Source organism: Pagrus major, chromosome 6, assembly GCF_040436345.1.
Source record: "Pagrus major chromosome 6, Pma_NU_1.0".
NCBI lineage: Eukaryota > Metazoa > Chordata > Actinopteri > Spariformes > Sparidae > Pagrus > Pagrus major.
This window is the reverse complement of record NC_133220.1, coordinates 20,725,133-20,748,241: the sequence shown is the minus strand read 5'-3', so window position 1 is coordinate 20,748,241 and position 23,109 is coordinate 20,725,133. Positions and strand designations below refer to the sequence as shown.

Below are 23,109 nucleotides of genomic sequence, written 5' to 3'. Positions count from 1 at the left end.
TGTCCTCACTTCAGCTAGTTTTTCATTAGTGTCATCAGATGAGAATAGCTGCCCCTGCTCATTTGTGCACACATATATTTAGATGTGTGTGCGTGTGTGTGTGAGGGGGTGAAGGCAGGCGTGAGATAAATGCAGGATACAGATAATTTGGAGTGTTTGTGTGAGTTTAGGACAAGAAAAGATGCTTTGGCTGCGAGAGCCAAATCTGCCACCTCCTCCTCACCACCAAAAAACCTTGCTCAAACCTCAAAACTACCCCCGCAGCCTACAGCACCACGTGACCCCATCCCCTGCCACACAAGCACCTTAAATGAACACAAAAACATCTCTTCCCCCTCATTCTAGGCTATGCTACAGTAATCTAGGGCACACTCACCAGCAATGCAAATCTTTATCTTTAGTGATACTTGCCTGGGCAAGTTTTTGCTTTCCAGCTCAGATGATCAACAAGTCTGCACCATCATGTTATAATCAACCCAGGGGGGCTTTAATGGATAATTACATGGGAACTGGTGATATTTAGATGTGTGTAAATAATCCAAATCATGTGGAAAGCGCATTATAGTAGGTAAAATAAAAGGACTTGTATTCAAAATAGGGCAACTGGCTGTGTGTGTGTGTGTGAGAGAGAGAGAGAGAGAGAGAGAGAGAGAGAGAGAGAGAGAGTGTGTGTGTGTGGTGTGTGTGTGTGTGCGTGCGCGCATAGCAGGCAAACGTCACAGCTTGCCGAGAAAGCCTCTGCGAGCGCGCGCAACACTTCCTCAATCGACGGAATCACGGAGCGAAAAAACCGAGAGGAAGAGAAAGATCAACTTTCGTCGCGCTGCGGTGAAGAAGAAACAGCACCGAGTTCGCAGGGCGAGGTGAGAGTGCTCTTTCAATTGTTTTTAGTCGAGTTTTTCCCCGAAGAGTCCGGGTTTGTAGCGTCTGGAGTTTGCAGAAAGTTGCTCAAAGAACAAGATAAACGTCGCCCTCGCTTCTTCTTCTTCTTCTTTTATGCTTTTATCTGTGGGGAAACTAACTCGTTCAACCGTGACCGATGGCGCTAACGATAGCTAACTAATTCTTTACAGTTTGACAGCTTTAACTCTCATGTCTACGCCTCGTCTGTGGCCACTAAAAAAAAAAAAAAAACACCACTTAGCGAGCTGTTCTGATTGAAATAACTTTTTCGAGGAGTTTTGCCTCGTTTTTAAACACATTTTAACTTAAATGCTGCGACGGAATCTGTGGCCTGTCAGATTTTTACGGCGTTACGGAGCCAACTACGGGAAGAAAAAAAAAAAGACTGATTGGTTGATCAAACATTGACAGGTGAGGTGCTGGGCGAAGGCTCAAAGTGACCTTGCCACCATCACTTCGTGCTGTGACAGCTACCAACACTCAGCCGGGTCGCTGATAAGGCGGTGGTAGCCATAGCAACATTTGGAATTCGAGTTCAGGTCACAGATTCTCACGGGTCACAAAATATGTTGTAACGCTCGGAGGACTGCGGGCAGGTCCGGACAGCAAAGATAGAGATATCTTATTTTGAAATAAAACCGCGGCATGTGTTTGTCGTAAAGACACTGTGGTTGCAAACTGAGTCAGATGCAAGGTTATGTCTGCTTTCAGCCAACTGACAATCAACCACATCCTTCAGAGACAATTGCAAAAATAAATTGAAATGCACTGACTGATTCTCGTTTGATGCCTTTTCTCACCAGATTGCATGCTCACAGTTTCATTGTAAACTACTGAAACAGATACCTTGGTTTTAGGTTTGGGATTTCATATGCAGGATTCAGAACCAGATGTTCATGGCTGTCAGCACGTGTGTGTTGGAATGTGTGTGTGTGTGTGTGTGTGTGTGTGTGTGTGTGTGTGTGTGTGTGTGTGTGTGTGTGTCTGTGAGGCACAGAGAGGTACATGCAACAACTTGTTAGGTTTGGTTTAGTGCTGCAGCCTGCTGATTTGATTATGAGGTGCTCCAAAATAGTTTCAAGTTGTAACTACATCCATATAACAGATTACTGTACAAACTCACTGTCTTTTTATGTAGTTCACTTAACTCATTTGTCCTGTCAGAGTGTAGGGATGTTAATGATTAATTGATTAATCGCTCTTAAGAATTTAACCGATTTAAAAAAGGAATTAACTGACAATCAAGATGGGCACAAATACATCAAATGTATCTTGTTACAGTTTACAAAATGCAAAAAGACATTTAGTACTAACTGATATAATTACATTTTAGTCAATTGGTAGCTTCAATATGTGTTGGATTTTGTTGGGCCAGTTGTTGAATAGTGCCAGACAGGAGCTCCATAATTAAAATTAGGTCATTATTTTGTGTTATTTAATCACTCAAGTAACTTAGTTTTGACTTACATCTGTTGATTTTGCATCGGACATATCAATAATCGATTGTTAAGGCAGCCAACTATCAATTAATGAAACTGCTTAAAGGTGCTATCTGTAAAAAAAAAAGTTGCTTTCTGAGTCTCATTCCCAACTCGTCAGAAACGGAGGCTTTGGGGCTTAATGTAATGTTTGTATCAGGTTCAGTCTCCAGCACTCAGAGAAGCTGCTTATGCTACAACTGTTTTATACACTATGCACCCAATACCAGTATTATAGTATATATTATCTTGTATTTTTAGGTGTTCAAACACAAGCATACATGCACAAGTGTGATTATAAAGCCTTTAAATCCAGATTCTTGGTGTTATGATATACTAAATTAATTTATTCTCAGTAAAAGTATTGCTACTCCTGCTAACAAACACATTTGTGGTGGTCATAATAACTATACAATGAAATAAATATTAATTAGGCTGAAGTTTACAAGTTACAGTTTACTGGTGCATGGGACATAACTACTGAATTTAACAGATGGGACAAATCGAAACTGCACATGAACAGTTTGCTAGGTAATCAATCACCACCGCCCTCAATCACACAGTGTGCTTGGTATTGACTAACTCCAAAAACCCTGACATCACAGCCCACAGCAGCAGCGAATGAGCATGTGAGTGAGCGAACATGGTCGTTCATCACCCTCCCTTTTCAGTGCTTACTGTTGTTTCTCTGTGTCTTACTTTTCTGGTCTCAGTGTGGGCGGTTATGGGTTTAGGATTGCGAATACCAGCAAGGCCTACTGTGGTGCGCTGCATGCTTGTATTTGGATTAGCGACATGTTGAGGCTCGCTCTGCCTTTGTAGTTTAGGCAAACACCTCCACTGTTGCAGCTGCAACTTTTTAGGAACTACAAGGCCAAAAAAACACTGTGACATAGAACCTGAACGAGTGACTGAGGCGCAAATGATGCCATCACATGTGACATTGTGGTTGAATTTTACACAGAGAGGTGTGGAATTAACATAGTAGGCAAGTAAGACAGCATGGGTGTGACTGAAGTGCCTGGGCGTCACCTTTTGCATTGCACTTACAGAAACCTGTGTCATAGAGCTGCTACTGCTATATTTCAGCATGTAGGGAGATATCGATCTTTCAGTAGTTTGTCACTATCAACATTTATTTCACCTTTAATGCACAAGGGCTGAAACTAGTTTTCATCATCTTTAAATGTATTGATTTAGAAGAAAACTCAGATATAATAATTGTAAAAATGAAAAGAAAAATCTTTTTTTTTCAACAGCCAGCTGTGAAGTCAGCTACTAAAAACCTGATGATCCCCCACAGAGAAAAAAAGGTGTTGCTGACGGAGGTGTAAAGGTCTTTTGTGTCCCTTCTCCATGTCAGGGTGACTGTGTAGAAATGTCTCAAATTGAGAAAGAAGCACAGGAGGTAAATAAAAAGTGGTGGTGCAGTCAGGGCCAGAATTTTTCCCCCCCCATTTCTTTGAATTTCACTGTGGTTCAACAGAAGTCACTTTGTCTTTGCAGACACAGCCGTATACTGTTTTTGTGTGCAAGTGCAGATGTCTGACAGGGTATCAGGAATATGTTTAAAATATATTTCTGAGACGTCAATTAAAGGAGCCCCATCTTATCTTTATTTTCTGATAACGTTGGTCTCACGGTGTACATAGAAATTATGCAGTTTTTCAATTATACAGCACTTATCTTAATGCTTCAATGTGAGCCGGCAGTAATGCTGCATGAGAATATGCAACTTTGGGTATATAAGTGGATGTGATTTTGAAGTGTAGCTGTGTGTGTAACTAACATGTCATTATAGATAAATGTCACCAGGGTAACACTGTGTTTGTCCATCTCTTAGAGTGGGTGACCTTGGTACTCGTCACCATGGCTCCTTTCTTGAGGATCGCCTTTAATTCGTATGACTTGGGCGTCCTGCCTCCTCTGGCCGACCCGCCCTTCTGTGCAATCAAGATGAAGGAGGCCTTGACAACTGGTGAGAAACTCTTTGATAGCCTACACCACCGTCTTCTACAGAAGTTGTCCCCTCTGTAAAAAAGCTGTTACTCCCTTCTTGTTTCCTGCACTTCAGAACTTAACAAGATTTTTTTTCTCTTTTTATCTCTGTTCCTTTTTCTAGAACGAGGCAAGACCCTTGTTCAGCGGAAACCCACCATGTACCCGGCTTGGAAGGCCTGTTTTGATGCGCACATCTATGAGGGTCGTGTGCTCGAGGTTCTGCTGATGAAGACAGCGGAAGAGCCACTAGCTGAGGTCACTGTTGGAGTGTCTGTCCTTGCTGAGCGCTGCAAGAAAGCCAATGGGCGCGCTGAGTTCTGGGTAGGACATTACAGACTGTCCTCTGTCCTTGTAGGGCTATAACTCAGGCTGTCTGTGTGTAACTGTGTGTGTAACTGTGTGTTCAGGTGGATCTCCATCCTTCTGGGAAAGTGATGATGGCAGTGCAGTATTTTCTGGAGGGAGGGGATACAGGTAAAGGAAAAAACACCCTCCTTTGTTCTTGGCCCTTTTTAGGACTTGACTGTCTGGTTGCTTTGTTTTCTCTGGTTTGTCATTGTGCCACTTAAGCTCCTGTAATCTTGCCTTCCAATCTTTCGTATTTCTGTGTAAACAGTAAATATGTCCTAAAGAGCACGTCATTGATAGGGCCCTATAACTCTACAGAGATATGGGAGATCACCGTTTTTCCTAACGGAGACCTACACACTTGAAACCAGAGCAGAGACAAGAAGACAAATGCAGAAATCACTCACATGAAATAACAATAACTGCTCTAACTTTGTCAGAAAATGTTGTGTTCACTGTCATAGTAAGAGGCTGATTAGAATAGGGAAGAGCAGGAGTGAGGGTGAATAGTATGAAAGTGGGGAAGAATCATTTCTCTATATGTCTCTTACCTTTAGCATTAATGCAATATCCACATACCATTTTGGTACAACTTAAATCAGTTGCTCCACAACCAGACTGATTACAAAATCGGTAATTTTTGTATTCCTTTCAATTCAACCCCCCTACCCAAACCCCATATATACACATAGATTACCATTAAGACTATCAATTGTGACATTCACATAATGACCTTTGTTGTACAATGCAGTGTTGTGAAATGACTGATCTGTGTTTCTCTGGCCTTCTGAAAGAGAGTAAGCAGGCTGCGAAGGAGGAAGAAGCTCCAACTCTGAACCGTAGACGAGGGGCCATTAAGCAAGCCAAGATCCACTTCATAAAGAACCATGAGTTCATCGCCACATTCTTCAGACAGCCCACTTTCTGCTCTGTGTGCAGAGAATTTGTCTGGTCAGTCCGGCCTATGTTTCAGCCCTATAAACAAACCTTCAAGGCAGCTAAAGGGGAACTCATAAACTAGCAATCAGATAAACAAACTAAAACACCAGACATGGGTGGATTAAAAACAGCTTTCAGGCACTTCCTGATATTTCTCAGCATTTCTGTCAAAGTGAGTTAGACGACCTGTTTTCTTGTGAATATGATAAAACAAAACGCCAACCTTCCTATTTAGTTGTACTGTCTGTAGAAATAATTATGTTAGTCATCCTTTGATGGCCACAGACCTCCACTAATTTACTTGTTTTTTTGGTCTCACTGAAGAGGAAGTTTGTAGAAAAAGGAAACTTGATAAACAAATCAGCAGGAGTGTACTGTGGTTGTGCATTATGACTAACAAGTGTTCAATCAGCAAAATATTCACATGATCAAAGAACGATACAAACTGACCTATTTGTGTCACCTCTTCTCCCACAGGGGACTCAACAAGCAAGGCTATAAATGCAGACGTAAGTGTACAGTAAAACGAATCCTGTGTTTTGTGCAGTACTTGAAATTGAAGCACAATGCATAGATGGTATACAGTATATTACAAAATGTGATTTTGACCATGAATAAAAATAGTTAGGGTAAGAGTTACATTTTGTAAGAATTTTGTCAGCATTCAGTTGTGGCCAGTGTACAGGATGTGCTGAGATAGTTGATCAAAGTATAAAAATGTTGTTTTATCTTCCCTTTTATCAGAATGCAATGCAGCCATCCACAAGAAATGCATAGACAAAATCATCGGCAGATGTACTGGTACGGCTGCCAACAGTCGGGATACTGTGGTACGTTTCACATATTTCTGCAGTACACCATGTACTATGAGCATTCTCCATATGTTTCAAAATTTCACATGAGTGTGGGCTTTTCTCACTCTGGTTTTTGCTGTTGTAGAAAAGTGTCCGTCCTCATCAGTATGAACAATGATGGTAATATCATCGAACTGGCAGATGTTTCTGGGTCAGAGTTTAATACAAAGGCACATACTACATATACTGTACTAGTCAGGGTCCACGTCCAATAAGATGCTCTATTCACCAAGCATCAGTATAGGTGGATAAAGATGATCAAAGACCAACTAATCAAGAGAATGGCTCCACTCATGGTGTGTGGTTTTAGAGAGGCACTTTAAATCACAGTTGAGGGAGTTCTGGGAGTTTTTACCCAGCAGTGTGGTCACTTCTGACTGTATAAACTCAGATATGTGTATATCTGTATAAGCAGAAGACAACGTCAAAAAGAAAAAAGATGAGGCAGGTGCACAGGCCTATGAAGTGCCAAAGGCCTTCATGGACATAACAAATCCTTTGTCCCCACAGTTCCAGAAGGAGCGCTTTAAAATTGACATGCCACACCGTTTCAAGACCAACAACTACATGAGTCCCACCTTCTGCGACCACTGTGGAAGTCTTCTGTGGGGTTTAGTCAAACAAGGCCTCAAGTGTGAAGGTACAGTGCGGATATGATTGACTAATTGTTGGAAGTGTTCTTTTGTCCTTAACAGACTTTGTTTGTTTGTAGATTGTGCCATGAATGTCCATCACAAGTGTCAAGATAAAGTAGCCAACCTATGTGGTATCAACCAGAAACTACTAGCTGAAGCACTTACACAAGTTAGCCAGGTGAGTTCATGGAACTGGTCACAAGTCTTTCAATACGTGGTCAAATCAAGTGTCTTAAAGTATTTAGGTCGCAGTCAATGTAAAGTCTTAAGAATTTAGAAAAGTACACGTCTGACTCAAGTATCGTACCGCCCAATTAAATCATAGCATGGCTCTTTTAGACATTACAGATATATCTGATTACATTATCTTTTACTTATCTATTAGTCTCCTGAAGGGGGTTTAATGGAAATTGATGAAGACAATTTTCAGACAAACGCTCGATACATTTCAATGCCCAGCCCCAGGCAGTAATCATTTGTACTTTTGTACATTTGTTTTCATAAACATTGACACACATTTGTACTCACAAAAACAGCATTGTTATTAGAGTCTGGAGTCTGGAGTAAGCTTGGTAACACTTTATTTGGATGTTGTTCCAAGTCTGAGGGTGTTACTGATTAACTGTTAAAACATAACAACAATTAACCTTATAATTTTACCCTCTTAATAATAAAGTGGTGTTAAATGGAAAACATCAAAACATCCTGAGAACTATGTTTATATCGCACATTGGTGACACACAAATTTCCCCATTTGCGGGACTGATAAAGGATTCTGATTCTGATTCTGATTAATTCATCTTACGTTGCATGCAGCTTTTTTGAATAAGGAGGTGCAATGAGTTTCCGTTTTGGTGTGGAAGATGGAAGAAATTGTTAAATATTATCTGTGTTTATTGAGCTTAAAAACAATTCACGCTGGTTGTGCACCACCAACCAAAAGAGTCTGTATTTGATGACATGGGAGTGAGACTCAACAATCAACTATAGTTGAAGGAGTAGGAAGATAGTTGATCGTTGGGTCTCATTCTGACCAAGCTCGGTCCAACTGTCTGCGTTCGTGTCAGTCCAGCCTCTGACTTAACTCAGGAAACACCCCAGACTCTGATTATTTCCCTCCTGACTCTTCTTTCCCCCACTCCTCTCTGTACATTCATGAAGTAATGTTCACTTACCCTCTAGTCAGCGGTCAACAAGGACAAAGAGAGACATAATACAGTACATTACACCCGACAGGGGAGGTCGGCAGCACCTACAGGGCTTGCTGCTGCAGTCAGGTTGAGAAGTGAAAGTGAAGATAAATCCACTTTTTAATCCCGAAAGTAAAAAAAACAAAGAAACTCTGAGCGCTCCTCACACCAGTAAATGGCTCCAGATCAGAGTAGAATGTAGTGTGACTGCAGGTGTTTATTTCTCCAGAGGCTCCAGCTCTGCTCCTGGCTCTACTGGCAGATAAACAGCAGCTCGGTCCCTCCGCTGCGCCTGGTCCACCCACACAACACTCTGCAAAGCCTCTCAATACACAAAACTTTCAATGCAAGTTGAAAATTTACAAGTTGTGTGAATACGTTTTCATTAACTGTGAATGTAATCGCACCGTGTGAGAATTTCGACTCGTGTTTGTTTTGAACATGGGAATTATTTTCAGTGGACATGGTGCCCAAAAAGATCTAAAAATGTCTGACTTCAACAGATTTTCCCAGTGAAAAAATGGTAATCACCAGATAACGGAAACCCTGACAGTGTCAAAAGCAATAACATTTTTTGGTGTATGACTGAGCTCTGTCATTAAAAAGTGTCATTGTTGACTCTAACCATGCTCTTACCCTGGCACATATCCTAGTTGTAACCTTGACCCAATTGTATTCCTAACCCCAGTCCTTATTTGGGCCTATTGCCATCATTAATCCCGACATTAAAACAAATCCTTACCCAGACAGTGCATATCTATCGGGGCTCTGCACAGGAGATTATGACACTCAGACTCTCAAATAAAGTGTAACCTTCAAACTGAGTGTGATTCCAAATTCCCAGCCTCTGTTAACAAATTGTTGAGAACATGACACCTGACCTTGATGGGAACCTGAGCTTCCTGTCCTGGTCTGTTTAAGACTGGCTTGTTGTAGAACCCCCAGTATTCTTGTTGTCTCTTGTTGACCTCTAAATACATGTAGTATATATGGGGGGCAGTTGGAGCACACACTCGTTTCAAGAGAAGAATCAGCCAGAATGTGTTTACATTGGATATCCCGCAGCTAGATGGGTAACCATTGCTGGGAAACTATTTGTCTGTCTGTTTCATGCTTATTTTGGCTTTTACATTTGCTATTCCATCAGAAATCGTCCACCCGCCGGTCAGATCCAAACCTGCCTAATCTGCCTGATATTGGAATCTACGATGAAGTTAACAAGCTTGCTGGACTGGATGTCAATGGTAAGTGAGTGTTACCATTTATCTGCATGTACTTGCATGCGTTCATGTGAGCAGAATAGGCTTTGTACTAGGAATAATGCTTGCAAAATAATATGCCAAAAGTGTTCAATGTTTAAGATTATGATGTGTATAAGTAATTTCTATGTGTGGTACCTTGTCTATCAGATGGATCGCCCTATGGCAGACTGTGGGAGGGGTCCAGCCCACGGTCTCAGTCTCGCATCACCCATTTGACCCGCGTCAATGTGGACAATTTCATCTTCCACAAGGTTTTGGGAAAAGGCAGCTTTGGCAAGGTACAAAGCAACGATGTCAGTGTGAATTCAACTGTGAGACTTCTGTTTCAGAAACCCAATCCAAGCATGAGTGAATCAACAACACTTCAGTCAATACTTGTCAACCGTCATAAACACACTAGCAACATCAGGCCCCATGTTGAAATAATTGTCTGTGTTTGATGAAACTATGCGCTGTAGACAAGGTGTTCAAATGTCTCCTCTCCTCTCCTCAGGTCCTCCTGGCAGAGCTGAAGGGTCGTGGAGAGTACTTTGCAGTGAAGGCTCTGAAGAAAGATGTGGTGCTGATGGATGACGATGTGGAGTGCACTATGGTAGAGAAGAGAGTCTTGGCTTTAGCCTGGGAAAACCCTTTCCTCACACACCTTTACTGCACCTTCCAGACCAAGGTAGGACCAAGGTAGTCCCTTTACACCCCAGTAGTATCTATGCCACTCTTTTTCCTACTCTACATCATACTCAAAGTGAAACTTATCAACAGGAGCATCTGTTCTTTGTGATGGAGTATCTGAATGGAGGCGACTTGATGTTTCATATTCAGGAGAAAGGGCGCTTCGAACTCTACAGAGCCACGTGAGTCACACCTGTCACACTGACATAACAAGATAGAGTTGGTGTAAAAAAAACACACACTACCTGCTGTCATTACTCAGTGTATTTGTGCTCCTGTAGCTGTGTAGAATCTCATGCATACAGAATAAGTAAGGTGATGGAAAGCATATGCTTAAAAAGAAGAGCCGATGTTTACTTTCCCTATTTTACTCCCCTCGTCTCTCTCAGATTATGTTTTTTTTCTTTACATGATTTACTGAATCCTGGGGAGCGGGTGTTGCGCTGGCGTCCATTAGCTACTACTCACTAGCAGACTGGCCTTGTAAGGAGTAAGCAGCTCTTAGTGCCTGTGTATTGTTTGTTTGGAGTGGTATCAGTTACTACCGCCCACCTCTCTACTCATCCCACTGTGGGAATCCCTCCAGAAGAAAACAAGTGGCTCTCTGGTAAAAAAGAGTGTTATGAACCTACGCCGCCACCAACACAAGTCTCACATTTACAAACATAGAGATGGAAGTGAAACATTTCTTCACAAGTGCTGTTAGAAACACAAATCTAGCATTAAATCAATAAATAAAAGATTAATGATTATCTTGTGTTGTTAAACACAGCAACAAATTATTGTCATTTTTGTGAGCACTTTAAGAATAGACAAGTAAGAATGTGAGTAAGGTCTTTTATGGTGTTATGTTCACAAGCTTGTGAGCAAAAACATACAAACTCAGAAGAAATTTACCTTAAAGGTGAAGCAAAGCTAGTTTTATTTAACTCTAGTTATCAGAGGAAAACAAATGCATGCATAATGCATTAACCACTATTTTTTTTTTAACACCAGCATTAATTTTTAAAAAAAAAAGGTTTCACATTATGAAAGCATGATCACTGATTCTAAAATGTGGTCTGCCATTGAAGTTCCTGTAGTTAAACTGGTGGCTGCCTCCTGGACTCATGAGATGACAGGAGTAATTCTCTCCTTTGCAAACACAGACACCTGATCTTGTGTTGGCATCCACTAAAATCCTCCTCACTCAGTGACTGTATTCAGCCTGGATGGAAAATTGACCATCAGTGACTGAGGGGAAAAGAGAGTGGGCCGTATCATTATCTGACAAAGCATTCATTTTTAACTCAACATGAGTTTTCATGTTTGTTTACATTTATGCTTCAAAATACTAAATAAGGTTGTGTGTTGCTGAACAAGTTGTCACAGTGGAATGGAAAGTATCTTCTGGATTTGGTTATGCAGTATTTTTCCTGAGGCAGCAAATGAACTGCAGAGTTTCCGGTGACCTCTTTATCAGCACAAAGGCCCTGTTCTCCCAGTGGCTACTGCTAACCTGTTGACCCGGTGCCGTAGAGATTCTACTCTGGCGTCTCAACGTTCCACACATAGCAGAGCCAACTCACCTACACCTTCTTACCCACATCAAGACTTCATTTTCCATTCTGTTTTGTTTTCTAACTCGTTCTATGAGAGCTACAGTATACAGCATTTGTAAGGGTTTAAGTGAGAATGATCAATGGATAAAACCAGAAAGCCTATTCAGTCCTTGTCAGTCGGTCATTTACAGTGAATGACCAGTTATTGGGTTAGAGCGGAGGCTACTCTATCACCTCTCAGGAATCGTTTCAGCTGACACAGATGACAAGAGAAACAGGTCAGAGATAGGGTAATATTTCGGCTCACAGCGGCTCTCAGGTTTCACATTATGAGAGCGTTATTCACCAGTCTCCTACTCCATACAAATGTCCTCCTCAATAATTCAGCTCTACACTGAAATGTGTCTGCAGTGACACCAGTGTTCAGCTGCCAACTCTGTAGTGAGATAGCTGCAGCGTGGACCTGTAGCTTATCCCCATAGATTAGAAGTTGATATCTGTCTGTCTGTCCTCCCAGGTTCTACTCTGCTGAGATCATTTGTGGCCTGCAGTTCTTACATACCAAAGGGATCATCTACAGGTCAGAGCAAACATATGTATCACATCTGGATGTACAGCACATCAGCACTTACACCTAAATGACCATACTGGTAATTTTTCATGTTTCTGCAGTTAAACTTAAATAAACGTAAATATTCTTAACAACTGAGCATTTTGAAACAATTCCCTGTCTTCCACTTGCTTGATTTCAGTCCAGTTGCAAGTGTGATGTTAAAATGAACTTGAAAATACTCTAAACTTGCCTGGTTAGATAATCCCACGCATTTTGACACTTTTTATTTTTTTGTCAAAGTTTCATTATTGTGTGGTAATGCAGCTGTTTGCAGGGACTGTTAAGAAAACTGTCCCTGTAGGTGCAGTCTGAAAAGTGGAGAAACAACAAATTGTGGATTTTGTGAAGAAAAACAAAACAAAAATCTCAGGAGTTGTGTAACTGCTTGCTATTAATCATGTAACAATAATATAACTTACAAAATGTCTTGTAAATTACGGAAGCCCTAAAGGGCCATGCATTCATACATTTTATTTCCTCCGTTTTCCCGTGATAACGAGTTAATTTCATTTGTTTTCTCGAGATCTCGAGTTATTATCTCGAAATAACAACTGCTGTTGTCCCGAGATAACGGGATAATTTTCTTGAGATCTCGAGATAACGAAACTTTGTTTTCCCGAGATAACGATATAATTAATTTGAGATCTTGAGAAAACAAAACGATAGTGTAGTATATTAAATCATTGCAGGAAACATCATTCGGTGTAGCAATGTCAGAGGAGCAGGAGCATATCGATCACCGCGTCACATATCTTTTCAATCAAGGCCTGACACAGGCTGAAATAGCATTATGCCTTGCTATTACAGATAATATACACATTAGTGTGCGTAATCTAAAAAGACGGTTAGCAAGGCTTCAGCTGTATCGGCGGTGCAATCTAAGTGAGCCTGATGTTGTCGTTAACTACATAGCTGACCAGCTACGTGGTCCTGGGCGTCTCCATAATCTCAGGCCTATCATATCACAGTCATTATCTCGAGATCTTGAATTAATTATATCGTTATCTCGGGAAAACAAAGTTTCGTTATCTCGAGATCTCGAGAAAATTATCCCGTTATCTCGGGAAAACGGCAGTTGTTATTTCGAGATAATAACTCGAGATCTCGAGAAAACAAATGAAATTAACTCGTTATCACGGGAAAACGGAGGAAATAAAATGTATGAATGCATGGCCCTTTAGGGCTTCCGTAGTAAATCAACACACAACAGTGGACTAAATATTCTTTTTGATGGATTACCCATCCATAGGCAAGTTTCAGGTCCAGGTAAGATTGAGATAGTGAATGAACTAAAACAAGTGGCTGCCTCGAAATAAACAAATGTAAGGTATTCTTTCGTAAAAATGGTCAGCAATATGACATTAAGTAAATGCAAGGTATAATTACAGCATAAAACATGCAAAACCACTGGTATGGTTCTTACATAAAAACATTTTGTAAGACATCAGTTATAAGGTTCTTTCTGGCTTGAGTGCTCTTCTAAGGCAGTAAGCATTCAAGATTTCCCAGTCCAGCTGCCACTTTTCTATCACATATTTAACCCTCTAAGAGTTGATTTAAAACATTAATTTAAACAAAAGAATCATCAAATCAAAAAAATATAATTGAAAACTCACAATCCTGCTGCTGCGGTTGTTTTGTTTTTTCCAGAGATCTGAAGTTAGATAATGTGATGCTGGATCATGAGGGACACATAAAGATCGCTGACTTTGGCATGTGCAAAGAGAACTTGTTCGGAGAGAATCGTGCTACAACTTTCTGTGGTACTCCCGATTATATTGCTCCAGAGGTGAAGTGTTTCATACTTACAGACATACTCTTGTTCTGAAATATTCAATTCTGCAACTGATAAGCTTTTGTCATTCTGCATGTAAACAAGTGTCAATGTCTGTCTAGAATGATTCTTATTTATGATATTGTGTTTCAACTCAGATCCTGCTGGGACAGAAATACTCCTTTTCTGTTGACTGGTGGTCATACGGGGTGTTGCTGTATGAAATGATGGTTGGTCAGTCACCTTTCCATGGAGATGATGAGGATGAGTTGTTTGAGTCCATCCGCATGGATACGCCCCACTATCCTCGCTGGATCAACAAGGAAGCCAAGGACCTGCTTGAGCGGGTCTGTACCATACTTTACAAAATACATCTGTTACAGTGCACCATTGGACCTTTGCGAAAATCTAGTCTTTCCATGTTTCAAAGCTTAATGCTCCTGTATAGGATGACAGAATTCTATAACTCTTGGGTTTACGAAATCTATTCAGATTAAATTAATTGAGCTGTTTTTGACATGTATTGGTGCACATTCCTTACTTGTTCTGTCAAACTTTGTTTTCCTACAGTTGTTCGAGAGGGACCCCACACGCAGGCTAGGAATCGTGGGCAATATCCGTTTACATCCTTTCTTCAAGGTCATTAACTGGCAGGCTCTGGAGAAGAGAGAGGTTGATCCCCCCTTCAAACCCAAAGTGGTATGCCCATCTCATAAATGTTACCTAAGATTAAATTATGAAGAAATATGGATCATGTGCTGTGTTTACATTATGTCTATAATCTGTGATGATTGCTGCACTGAGATAAGTTTGTTGTCATTTACAGAAAGCACCAAATGATTGCAGCAACTTTGATCGGGAGTTCCTGAGTGAGAAGCCTCGTCTCTCCCACAGCGATAAGAACTTCATAGACTCCATGGACCAGACGGCGTTCTCTGGCTTCTCATTCATCAACCCTAAGATGGAGCACCTTTTAGAAAAGTGACTGCCATAACGACAGTCTGACCTGGGTTACATCCCTACTGTGCCTGGACAGTTCTCTTATTCCGTCACATTGTGAAACCTGCAAATGAGTGAGCTGTTCAACAATCAGTATTTTTGTGACCTTGTTTTAAGCACAAAATTTTCTCATTGGGTACATGTAGAAATGAGTAAAAACGGGCCCATGTACTGTATATATTGATGTAATTGTGCTTGTGTGCATGCTTGTTATTTGTCTAGGTTGTGAAGGCCTTTATGAGTAATAATATTAGGGCGGGAGGTTGAAAATCCTTACATTCCACTTGACGTCACTGCTACCATCCGCAGCCATTTTGTGTCCCATTTCGTAACAAACAATGAAAAATTAGGAGGCGGGAAAGAAATTATGCTGTATACTTAAAATATAGATGTGTGAATGAGATGGCTGCATGTATAGAGAACAGACTGACAAAAATCTTTAAATATAGATCAATAATGAATGTTAACTGTCTTTGGAACATCTGAATTCTTGGATAAATCATGTCTTGCTGACAAAGAAGAACTCGTGTGATTGACTCAACTGTGCCATGTAAAGAACAAATCTAATCAGAGTAGCTGATCTCAGCTGTATTGAAAGGTCCTGTCTGTGGATGGGGGCGGATTTGATGCATTCAAGTGCAAAAAGTTCAGTAAAGGTACTTGACTTTAAACAATGAGTTGAGAGTTACTGTAATGCTGTATATAGACAATGTATATTTATATTGTTGTAACATGTATATTGGTTCGCTAAGGATGTACTTTTTTTTTACTGTCTCCATCTTTTACATCCAATTAAAAAACATCAACTCCCAAGTCTGATTTGCTATTTTTAAAACTTACAGTTCACGTTATCCTCAATTTATGAATAATTAAATTATCAAAAACAAGGACATTTCATTGGAATCTTGGAATTGGAAGCTTACCTTTGATAAAAGGTTACAGGTTACAAATGAAGGTTTGTTGTATTTTAGTGTTTCGATATGAACATTAATTTTGGGGTGAGTTTGTACTAATGTATTTTGGGTTTCAAAGATTCCTATTGTCTGTTTTTTATGCATGTTGTCAGTCTGAACCATGTTTAAAATACTGTTCTCAATCTAATATATCCATTCATATATTAACTGAATTTTGTGAATCTGTAAGTCAACCAAAAAATAAATAGAAAAATCAATATCCTCTCTTGCAGTAAAATCAATAAAACCTCCAGTAGACAGTTTTGCACTTCCTGTTTGGGTAGGATGTTCTTTGATACCTCCTCAGGAACATCACTCTTATTGTGCCCCTATAAACTATATTAATGAAAAGTTCTTACAGTGACGTTGAAGTGCTTCTAGGTGGCATGAAATTTTCAGATCAACAAAATGCAGATATATATAGGCTGTCAGGGAATGGTATAAACATTTTTGGCTAAATATACATGATAGAAAAACTAAGGAAGGAGGGCTTTTAGATCAAATTGAAAAGTGTGAATTTTAATAGATTTCATCATCTTGTACTTAAATAATAGTTGTAAACATAGACTTTTAGATCTGTTTCACAAAAGTATACATATAAATGGGCTTTTTCTCAGAAGAATTCATTGTGCACATGCAGAATTTACACCAATAGTCAAGAAACATTAAGTGATGACACAGAAATAGAAATTAGCAATACAAGAGCCATATTAACTGGTCTGTGAGCCAGACACTCCTCTAACAGTGAGATCAGAGGGGTGGGTACGCCCTCTAGCGACAGCGCGGTGGACATGACGTGCTCTGACGTCACCGCGTAAAGCCCTTCCGTACACTGTGTACGGAAGTGTAACCGGTACTGCTAGCTTCCAGTGCTGCTCCACAAGTGAAATATCACACTTGCTCTTTAGCAATTAGGCGCTTTTCTTATCGGGTTTTCGGCAGCTACAGTGGCAGTTTTTACAGTATGACTGTATTATGACGTTCCTCCAGAGAAAACATCAGATAGGTTGTGAAATTAACACTTGACGAAGACTTTCAGCGAAGTCCAAGATGAGTTCTCAGGACGTACTGAAGAATGCGTCCACTCTGGCGTCGTATAATGTGTTGCTACAGGTAGATGAACACACACAGCTGAGCTATAACACCACGCCAGCCCCTTGTTTTAAAGTTTAGTCAACTAATACCTCTGTTTTGGCTGTTTAATAATGAATATGTTTTACTGTTTTGTTTTGGGTTTTTTTTTTTTTTTTTTTTATCTCAGGTGATGTTCCGTGTCCTCACCTTCTTGCTAAATGCATTCACACTGCGGTTTGTGTCCAAAGAGCTGATTGGGGTTGTCAATGTCAGGTAAAGACGATTTTTTTCTTTCAGTCTTTATCTTACTAGGAATATTCCCACTAAGATTTGAGTCCTGGCCAAGACAGAAGCATAACAAATGTTCACATTAAGGAACAAGCAACAACTTAAAACAAAAAACATAAACATGGTCCAGGTAAAATAAACAAGAGACTGACTTAATCATATATAACCATATCTATTAAAATCTTCCATACTTATCAATAATCAAGTTTAAGGTGTCCAAGATGAAGGCAAGCCAAGATAACACAAAGCACAATTATTTAACATATTTCACTACACCAGCTCCTGTAACATGTATGTGTGTGTCTATATCATGCAGGCTCACACTGCTGTACTCCACATTAGTATTTTTATCCAGAGAAGCTTTCCGGAGAGCCTGCCTGAGTGGGGTATCCGGCACAAACCACAGCTGGAGACAAGTGATCAACCTGCTGTGGCTGACGTGAGCTGATTTTACAAAATGATTCAAGTGTGAAGTGTTTAATCTTGTGTACTCAGCTTGGATTTTTGTCTTTCTTAACTCTCAGGTTGCCTCTGGGTGTGTTATGGGCAGCCCTGCTAGCCTGTGTGTGGCTGTGGCTCCTGGAGATCCCAGACCCCCACACTGTCCCTTACTACAGCCCTGCTGTGGTGTTGTTCGCCTTGTCAGGAGTGCAGGAGCTCCTGGCCGAGCCCCTCTGGGTGCTGGCTCAGGCACACATGTTTGTCCGACTGAAGGTGGTCGCTGAAAGCCTCGCGATGATTGCTAAGTGCAGTGTAACTGTGGTGCTTGTGGTGTTTGCCCGTGAATGGGGCCTTTACATCTTCTCTGCTGCTCATGTAAGTTGCTCTGTATTATTTCTGTGATAACTTGCTCGGTATGAAATGATGTTAAACTATGGGTTTTTCTTTAGTTGGTTTACACAGGTTTCCTGGTGTTGTGCTATGCTGTTTACTTCATACGTTTCCTGGGCTCTAAAGAGGCCGCCAAGGAGAGCTTTCCTCTTTGCCGTGTTGGAGATCTCTTGCCCTGCAGAGCTGATGGAGAGGTAGAAGTGCAAGACTATATTTTGCCATTTATTATATAAGATCTATCTACAAAATCAAACTGATCAGTTACAAGAGTAACTCACACCATACAGGACTGATAATCCGCATCTATTGTTTTTTAGCCGTTGGTTGATTGGACTCTGGCGCGGCTCACATGGAGCTTCTTCAAGCAGTCCTTCCTGAAGCAGATCCTGACAGAGGGTGAGCGCTACGTCATGACCTTCTTGAACGTCCTAAGCTTTGGAGACCAGGGAGTTTATGATATCATCAACAATCTGGGCTCCATGGTGGCTCGCTTCATCTTCTTGCCCATCGAGGAAAGTTTCTACATCTTCTTTGCTAAAGTGCTTGATCGCGGTCGTGATGTTAAAAGTCAGAAACAGGTGAGAGTCTTGGATGTGATCACAAACACTTGGTCTGTTTTTCTGAATGGCTAACAATGAATCGTTTCTGGTTTTACTTCATGTTGTGGGTTTTGTTTTCAGGAAGATGTTGCCATTGCAGCTGAGGTCCTGGAGTGTTTGCTGAAGCTGGTGCTGGTGATCGGTCTGATTATCACGGTTTTTGGCTACGCCTACTCTCACCTGGCTCTGGACATTTATGGTGGCTCACTACTAAGCAGCGGGGCAGGTAAGTGAGCTACAACCCACTGGTCATATTGGGTATGTGTGACAAATTCTGCTGTACTTGGTATTTGTTGTCACCGCTCAAATGTTTTTTTTTTTTTTCTGTTAAAGGGCCCAATTTGCTGCGATGCTACAGCTGCTATGTTCTCTTGCTTGCTGTGAATGGTGTAACGGAGTGTTTTGTGTTTGCTGCCATGAGCCAAGGGGAGGTTGACAAGTAAGAATGCGGAAATTTAAAACATAAGTATTTAAAATAATAATCAATAAAAACTAAAGTAAAACAAGAAATATACACAGACATTTACATTTAGTTAATACACATCATATAACCTGTGAGTTAACATTGTGCTTGTGTTTTGTCCTCAGGTATAACCTGGTGATGCTGGCTCTGTCTGTGTCTTTCCTCTTCCTGTCCTACGTGCTGACGTGGTGGGCCGGCGCTGTGGGCTTCATAATGGCAAACTGCCTCAACATGGGCCTTCGCATCCTGCATAGCCTGCTTTACATACACCACTACTTCCAGTCCAGTCAATGGAAACCTCTGCGAGGCCTGTTGCCCTCTCCGCTTCTGCTGCTGGCACTGGGCATCAGTGCTGTTGTCACAGCTCTGTCCGAGGTACAAAAGAATCAAGTCTTTTTGTTTATTTTATCTCTAAATACTGACCATTACAGCAGTTTTAATCTGTATTGAATCTTGCACAGATCAGCTTGAGCTTCTTTATTCTTTGTTTCAGGGTATGTTCTGCTGTGACAGCGGCTGGTTGCTGAGGATGGTCCATATCTGCGTAGGAGCAGCGTGTCTGCTGGTTGTGTTTGTTGCTGTTCTTCTCACAGAGACTCAGCTTGTTCAGTTTGTGAGGACTCAGCTCCTGCCCCAATACACAAAGAAACGCACTTAAATGTACCAAAATTAAGTGGGTGGACTGGACCAGAGGGAAGCTTCTGTGGTGCTACAAAAAGTTTAAACAGGAGCTACTGACTGACGGTTACTGACTGTGTGAAAGCAACGAGGGAACAACTTTTCTCAAGAGACCTCGCGCACGTGTGTGTGTGTGTGTGTGTGTGTGTGTGTGTGTGTGTGTGGGTGGGTGTTCACTGGATCATTCCTGTGTTGGCACTTACAAGTGTGAACAAACATGTCGTTACCGTTTTGGGATCTAATTGTGGGTAATAAAAAAAAAGAATGTATTTTAAGAAAACAACTTGTTACAGGAATAGATGTTCCTACGCAATAAAACAAGGAAACCTAATTTATATATGTTGTCTTATAATTAATTTAATAATAAAATATAGGAATGTATAAACTGTTTTTTGAATGTAGTCCAGGTGTTTTTAATGCTATTTAGTAAAAAACTGAATATACGGTTATATTCACAACATAGCATAACATAACATGACTTAAAACTATAAATACTCATTTACTTAAAGCTGTTTAAATAACTTTAAATTTGACACATTCAAATTTACGGTGACAGGACAATCAAGGTCTTGTGTTGCAGTTTGTTCATGAAAACAAGTTTACATTTTTTCACCACTATTTTGTGTATGTACTATGTCTTCTGATCTAATGTTTATTTTAGGAATTCAGTCAACTCATAAAATGTCTGATCACATAACCTTTGTTTTTGACAAGGTAAAGTAGCAGGAATGATATTTGTTTTACACCACAAAGAACAGTGGCACATCTCCACTCCACTGATGTTTGTCATTTATATTTTGTATGATCTAAAATGTTGATGACTTCAGTGCTGTAGATGTGTACTGTGTACACACTTTCTAGAGCAGAGGTTCCCAACCTTTTTCCCTTGGGGTGCCAAAACAAAGTTAATGGTGGACCACGGGCCAAGAGCATGCACATATTGTATTGGACTGAATACACATTTATATGCCAAATGTTTTCAGTGCGGAAGTCCTGAGAGGCAAAAATTCTGTAAGACGTAAAAAAAAAATACTGGTTATCCAAGTCTGACCTAAAGTGTTCTCTCTCGTGTGTTTATGCTTAAGAACAAGTAAAACAACAACAAAGAAACTCTTTCATTTTGAATTGTATGATTTTAACTTTATTGGTCATCTGGCAGGCTGAATCATACCATATGGGAGGCCAACTTGTTTGTCATATTTTTCTTTACTTTAAGTAGATTTGAGTTCAGTCATTATTTGACATGTTGCTTGGAGACATGTTATTTTTTAACTTCCTCTGTAATGATTACCACTGAATTCAGGGTCCCTTAGGGCTGAATAATGATGTAATTGTGGAAAATGAGCAGGAAGGGGTGGGGACAGCATTCTTTTAAAGCAGGGCAATGCTCACTCTCCTCTCTGCTCCCTCTTGTTCACGTATACTTTTGATTGTGAGTCAGACATGGTCTAAAGTTTGTTGGGAAGTTTCAAGCTGTAAGACTGACAACTACTTATCTAGTAGTCATATCTTTTGAACTTTGACTCCAATTTGTTGTCACAAAGTTTGGGTTTGGCTGCAGGAGTGAGGGAGAGAACACAGGGAGACATCTGTCCGATTTTTGCACCTCTGGGATTTATTAAGAGTAGTGTTACGGCAGAAGTTGTAGCAGTGATCTCAACATGATCTAATGAGGCAGCAGAGAGGACAGCCGACTATGAGAAAAACCAGATGCAGAGAGACAGAAAAGAGGAGGAGCAGATACGCTCATTACGTCATTTTATAGTCTCAAGAACAGATTTATTGTCCACCAGGGGAATCACTGCTAGGTTGTGTATATATGTGAGTGCATGTTGGACTGGACTCAGAAGAGAATAAGGAGAGTTTCCTAGCAGCATCTCTTCAACTGCTCGACCAACATGTCTCAGGTAAGACCTCTGTTTATAACAGAGATGTTCTCATACTGTAGAGAGGACACGGACAGCCAGAAATCACAGATGAGTGCGGTCATATTTCTTCCTTTTTACTCTCCTTCAGCCCGGCCAGGAAGAAGATGAACAAATGCAGCGTCCTGAGGTGAGGGAAGAGGACCTGACTGACGCAAAGGACAAACTGGGGACAAGTGGGCCAGCAAAGAGCAAGACACTTCAAGTCATGGAGGAGTGCGGTGAGGACACGTGGAAATATGATTTGACACTAGTGTTACAAATGAAACAGAAAGGAAACAGTCTTTTGTTTCTGGATCTGGTTAAGCTGAGATCACATCATGGCAGTGAGTTTATGTGAGGGGAGTTTCTCATCAAGTTTCCACTCCATATACAGACAGGAAGGGAGGGAGATGCCTGCCAGAAGAAAAATGAAGTGTGTGTTTATAAAGGTCATGTCCACAATATTACATAACCCGTCTTACTGTCTCATTCATCAGTAAAGCATTTTGGTTGTCGTTTCGTCTTCTTTGCAGAGAAAGTGGGTAAAGCTGCTCCCTCTGTGTTCAGTAGAGCGAGGTCAGGAGGGGAGACGGTTTTGAACACACGTTCAGGTCAACCAATCCGGAAGTAGCAGTGGACCTCCTGACCAGGAATGGACAACACCTGTTCCGTGTTAGGGGTTTTGGATCTGTACTTCAATCTTTAAAAAGTTTCTGTGTTCTTTGTGAAAGTCACTTGTTTTTGCACTGTACTGTTGTGTAATTGCACTATTATAAGGCTAATAATTCACTTTTTAAAATATTAAACAATTTCTATTGAATGGTAAATCAGACTCAACAGGATTCTGTTCATTTTTCTACTGTTTGTTAAACTAGGATCAACTCCCAATGTGTCTAATAATGAACACAAAAGCTGCATTTTTTGCAATTCTGTAATTTATACATTTGAACATTCAAAAGAAGAGCCTGAGATAAGTTTGCATAACAATATAAAATCCTAATGTCTGCACAGCTGTGCCTGTGCTGTGATGTTTTGTCAAAATTATTGCAATAAAAAACCTCTTGGAACTACGCAAATTCTGTCTCATCCATCCTGTTTCATAGCAAGACG

At 40.6% G+C, this 23,109-nt stretch overlaps 3 protein-coding genes across 3 annotated transcripts; all 3 read left to right on the top strand.

The window, feature by feature from the left end:
• Positions 1-776: 776 nt before the first annotated feature.
• Positions 777-16,019, top strand: prkcda (protein kinase C, delta a). Its single transcript, XM_073469063.1, has 18 exons — positions 777-863; positions 4,225-4,359; positions 4,504-4,703; positions 4,790-4,856; positions 5,525-5,681; positions 6,147-6,178; positions 6,414-6,499; positions 7,034-7,163; positions 7,236-7,336; positions 9,496-9,592; positions 9,758-9,888; positions 10,104-10,277; positions 10,370-10,461; positions 12,338-12,400; positions 14,084-14,222; positions 14,366-14,554; positions 14,778-14,906; positions 15,034-16,019. The coding sequence occupies exons 2-18, from the start codon at positions 4,251-4,253 to the stop codon at positions 15,190-15,192; spliced, it is 2,055 nt and encodes a 684-aa protein (XP_073325164.1). The 5' UTR covers positions 777-863; positions 4,225-4,250; the 3' UTR covers positions 15,193-16,019.
• A 1,008-nt stretch (positions 16,020-17,027) lies between these two features.
• On the top strand, positions 17,028-20,482 carry rft1 (RFT1 homolog). The gene is made up of 10 exons (XM_073467416.1): positions 17,028-17,272; positions 17,421-17,506; positions 17,838-17,960; positions 18,046-18,337; positions 18,412-18,546; positions 18,670-18,930; positions 19,033-19,177; positions 19,285-19,390; positions 19,540-19,789; positions 19,908-20,482. The coding sequence occupies exons 1-10, from the start codon at positions 17,210-17,212 to the stop codon at positions 20,070-20,072; spliced, it is 1,626 nt and encodes a 541-aa protein (XP_073323517.1). The 5' UTR covers positions 17,028-17,209; the 3' UTR covers positions 20,073-20,482.
• A 1,083-nt stretch (positions 20,483-21,565) lies between these two features.
• Positions 21,566-23,075, top strand: mustn1a (musculoskeletal, embryonic nuclear protein 1a). Its single transcript, XM_073469022.1, has 3 exons — positions 21,566-21,999; positions 22,109-22,238; positions 22,533-23,075. Exons 1-3 carry the CDS (start codon positions 21,991-21,993, stop codon positions 22,628-22,630), a joined length of 237 nt encoding a protein of 78 aa, XP_073325123.1. The 5' UTR covers positions 21,566-21,990; the 3' UTR covers positions 22,631-23,075.
• The last annotated feature ends 34 nt before the right edge of the window (positions 23,076-23,109 follow it).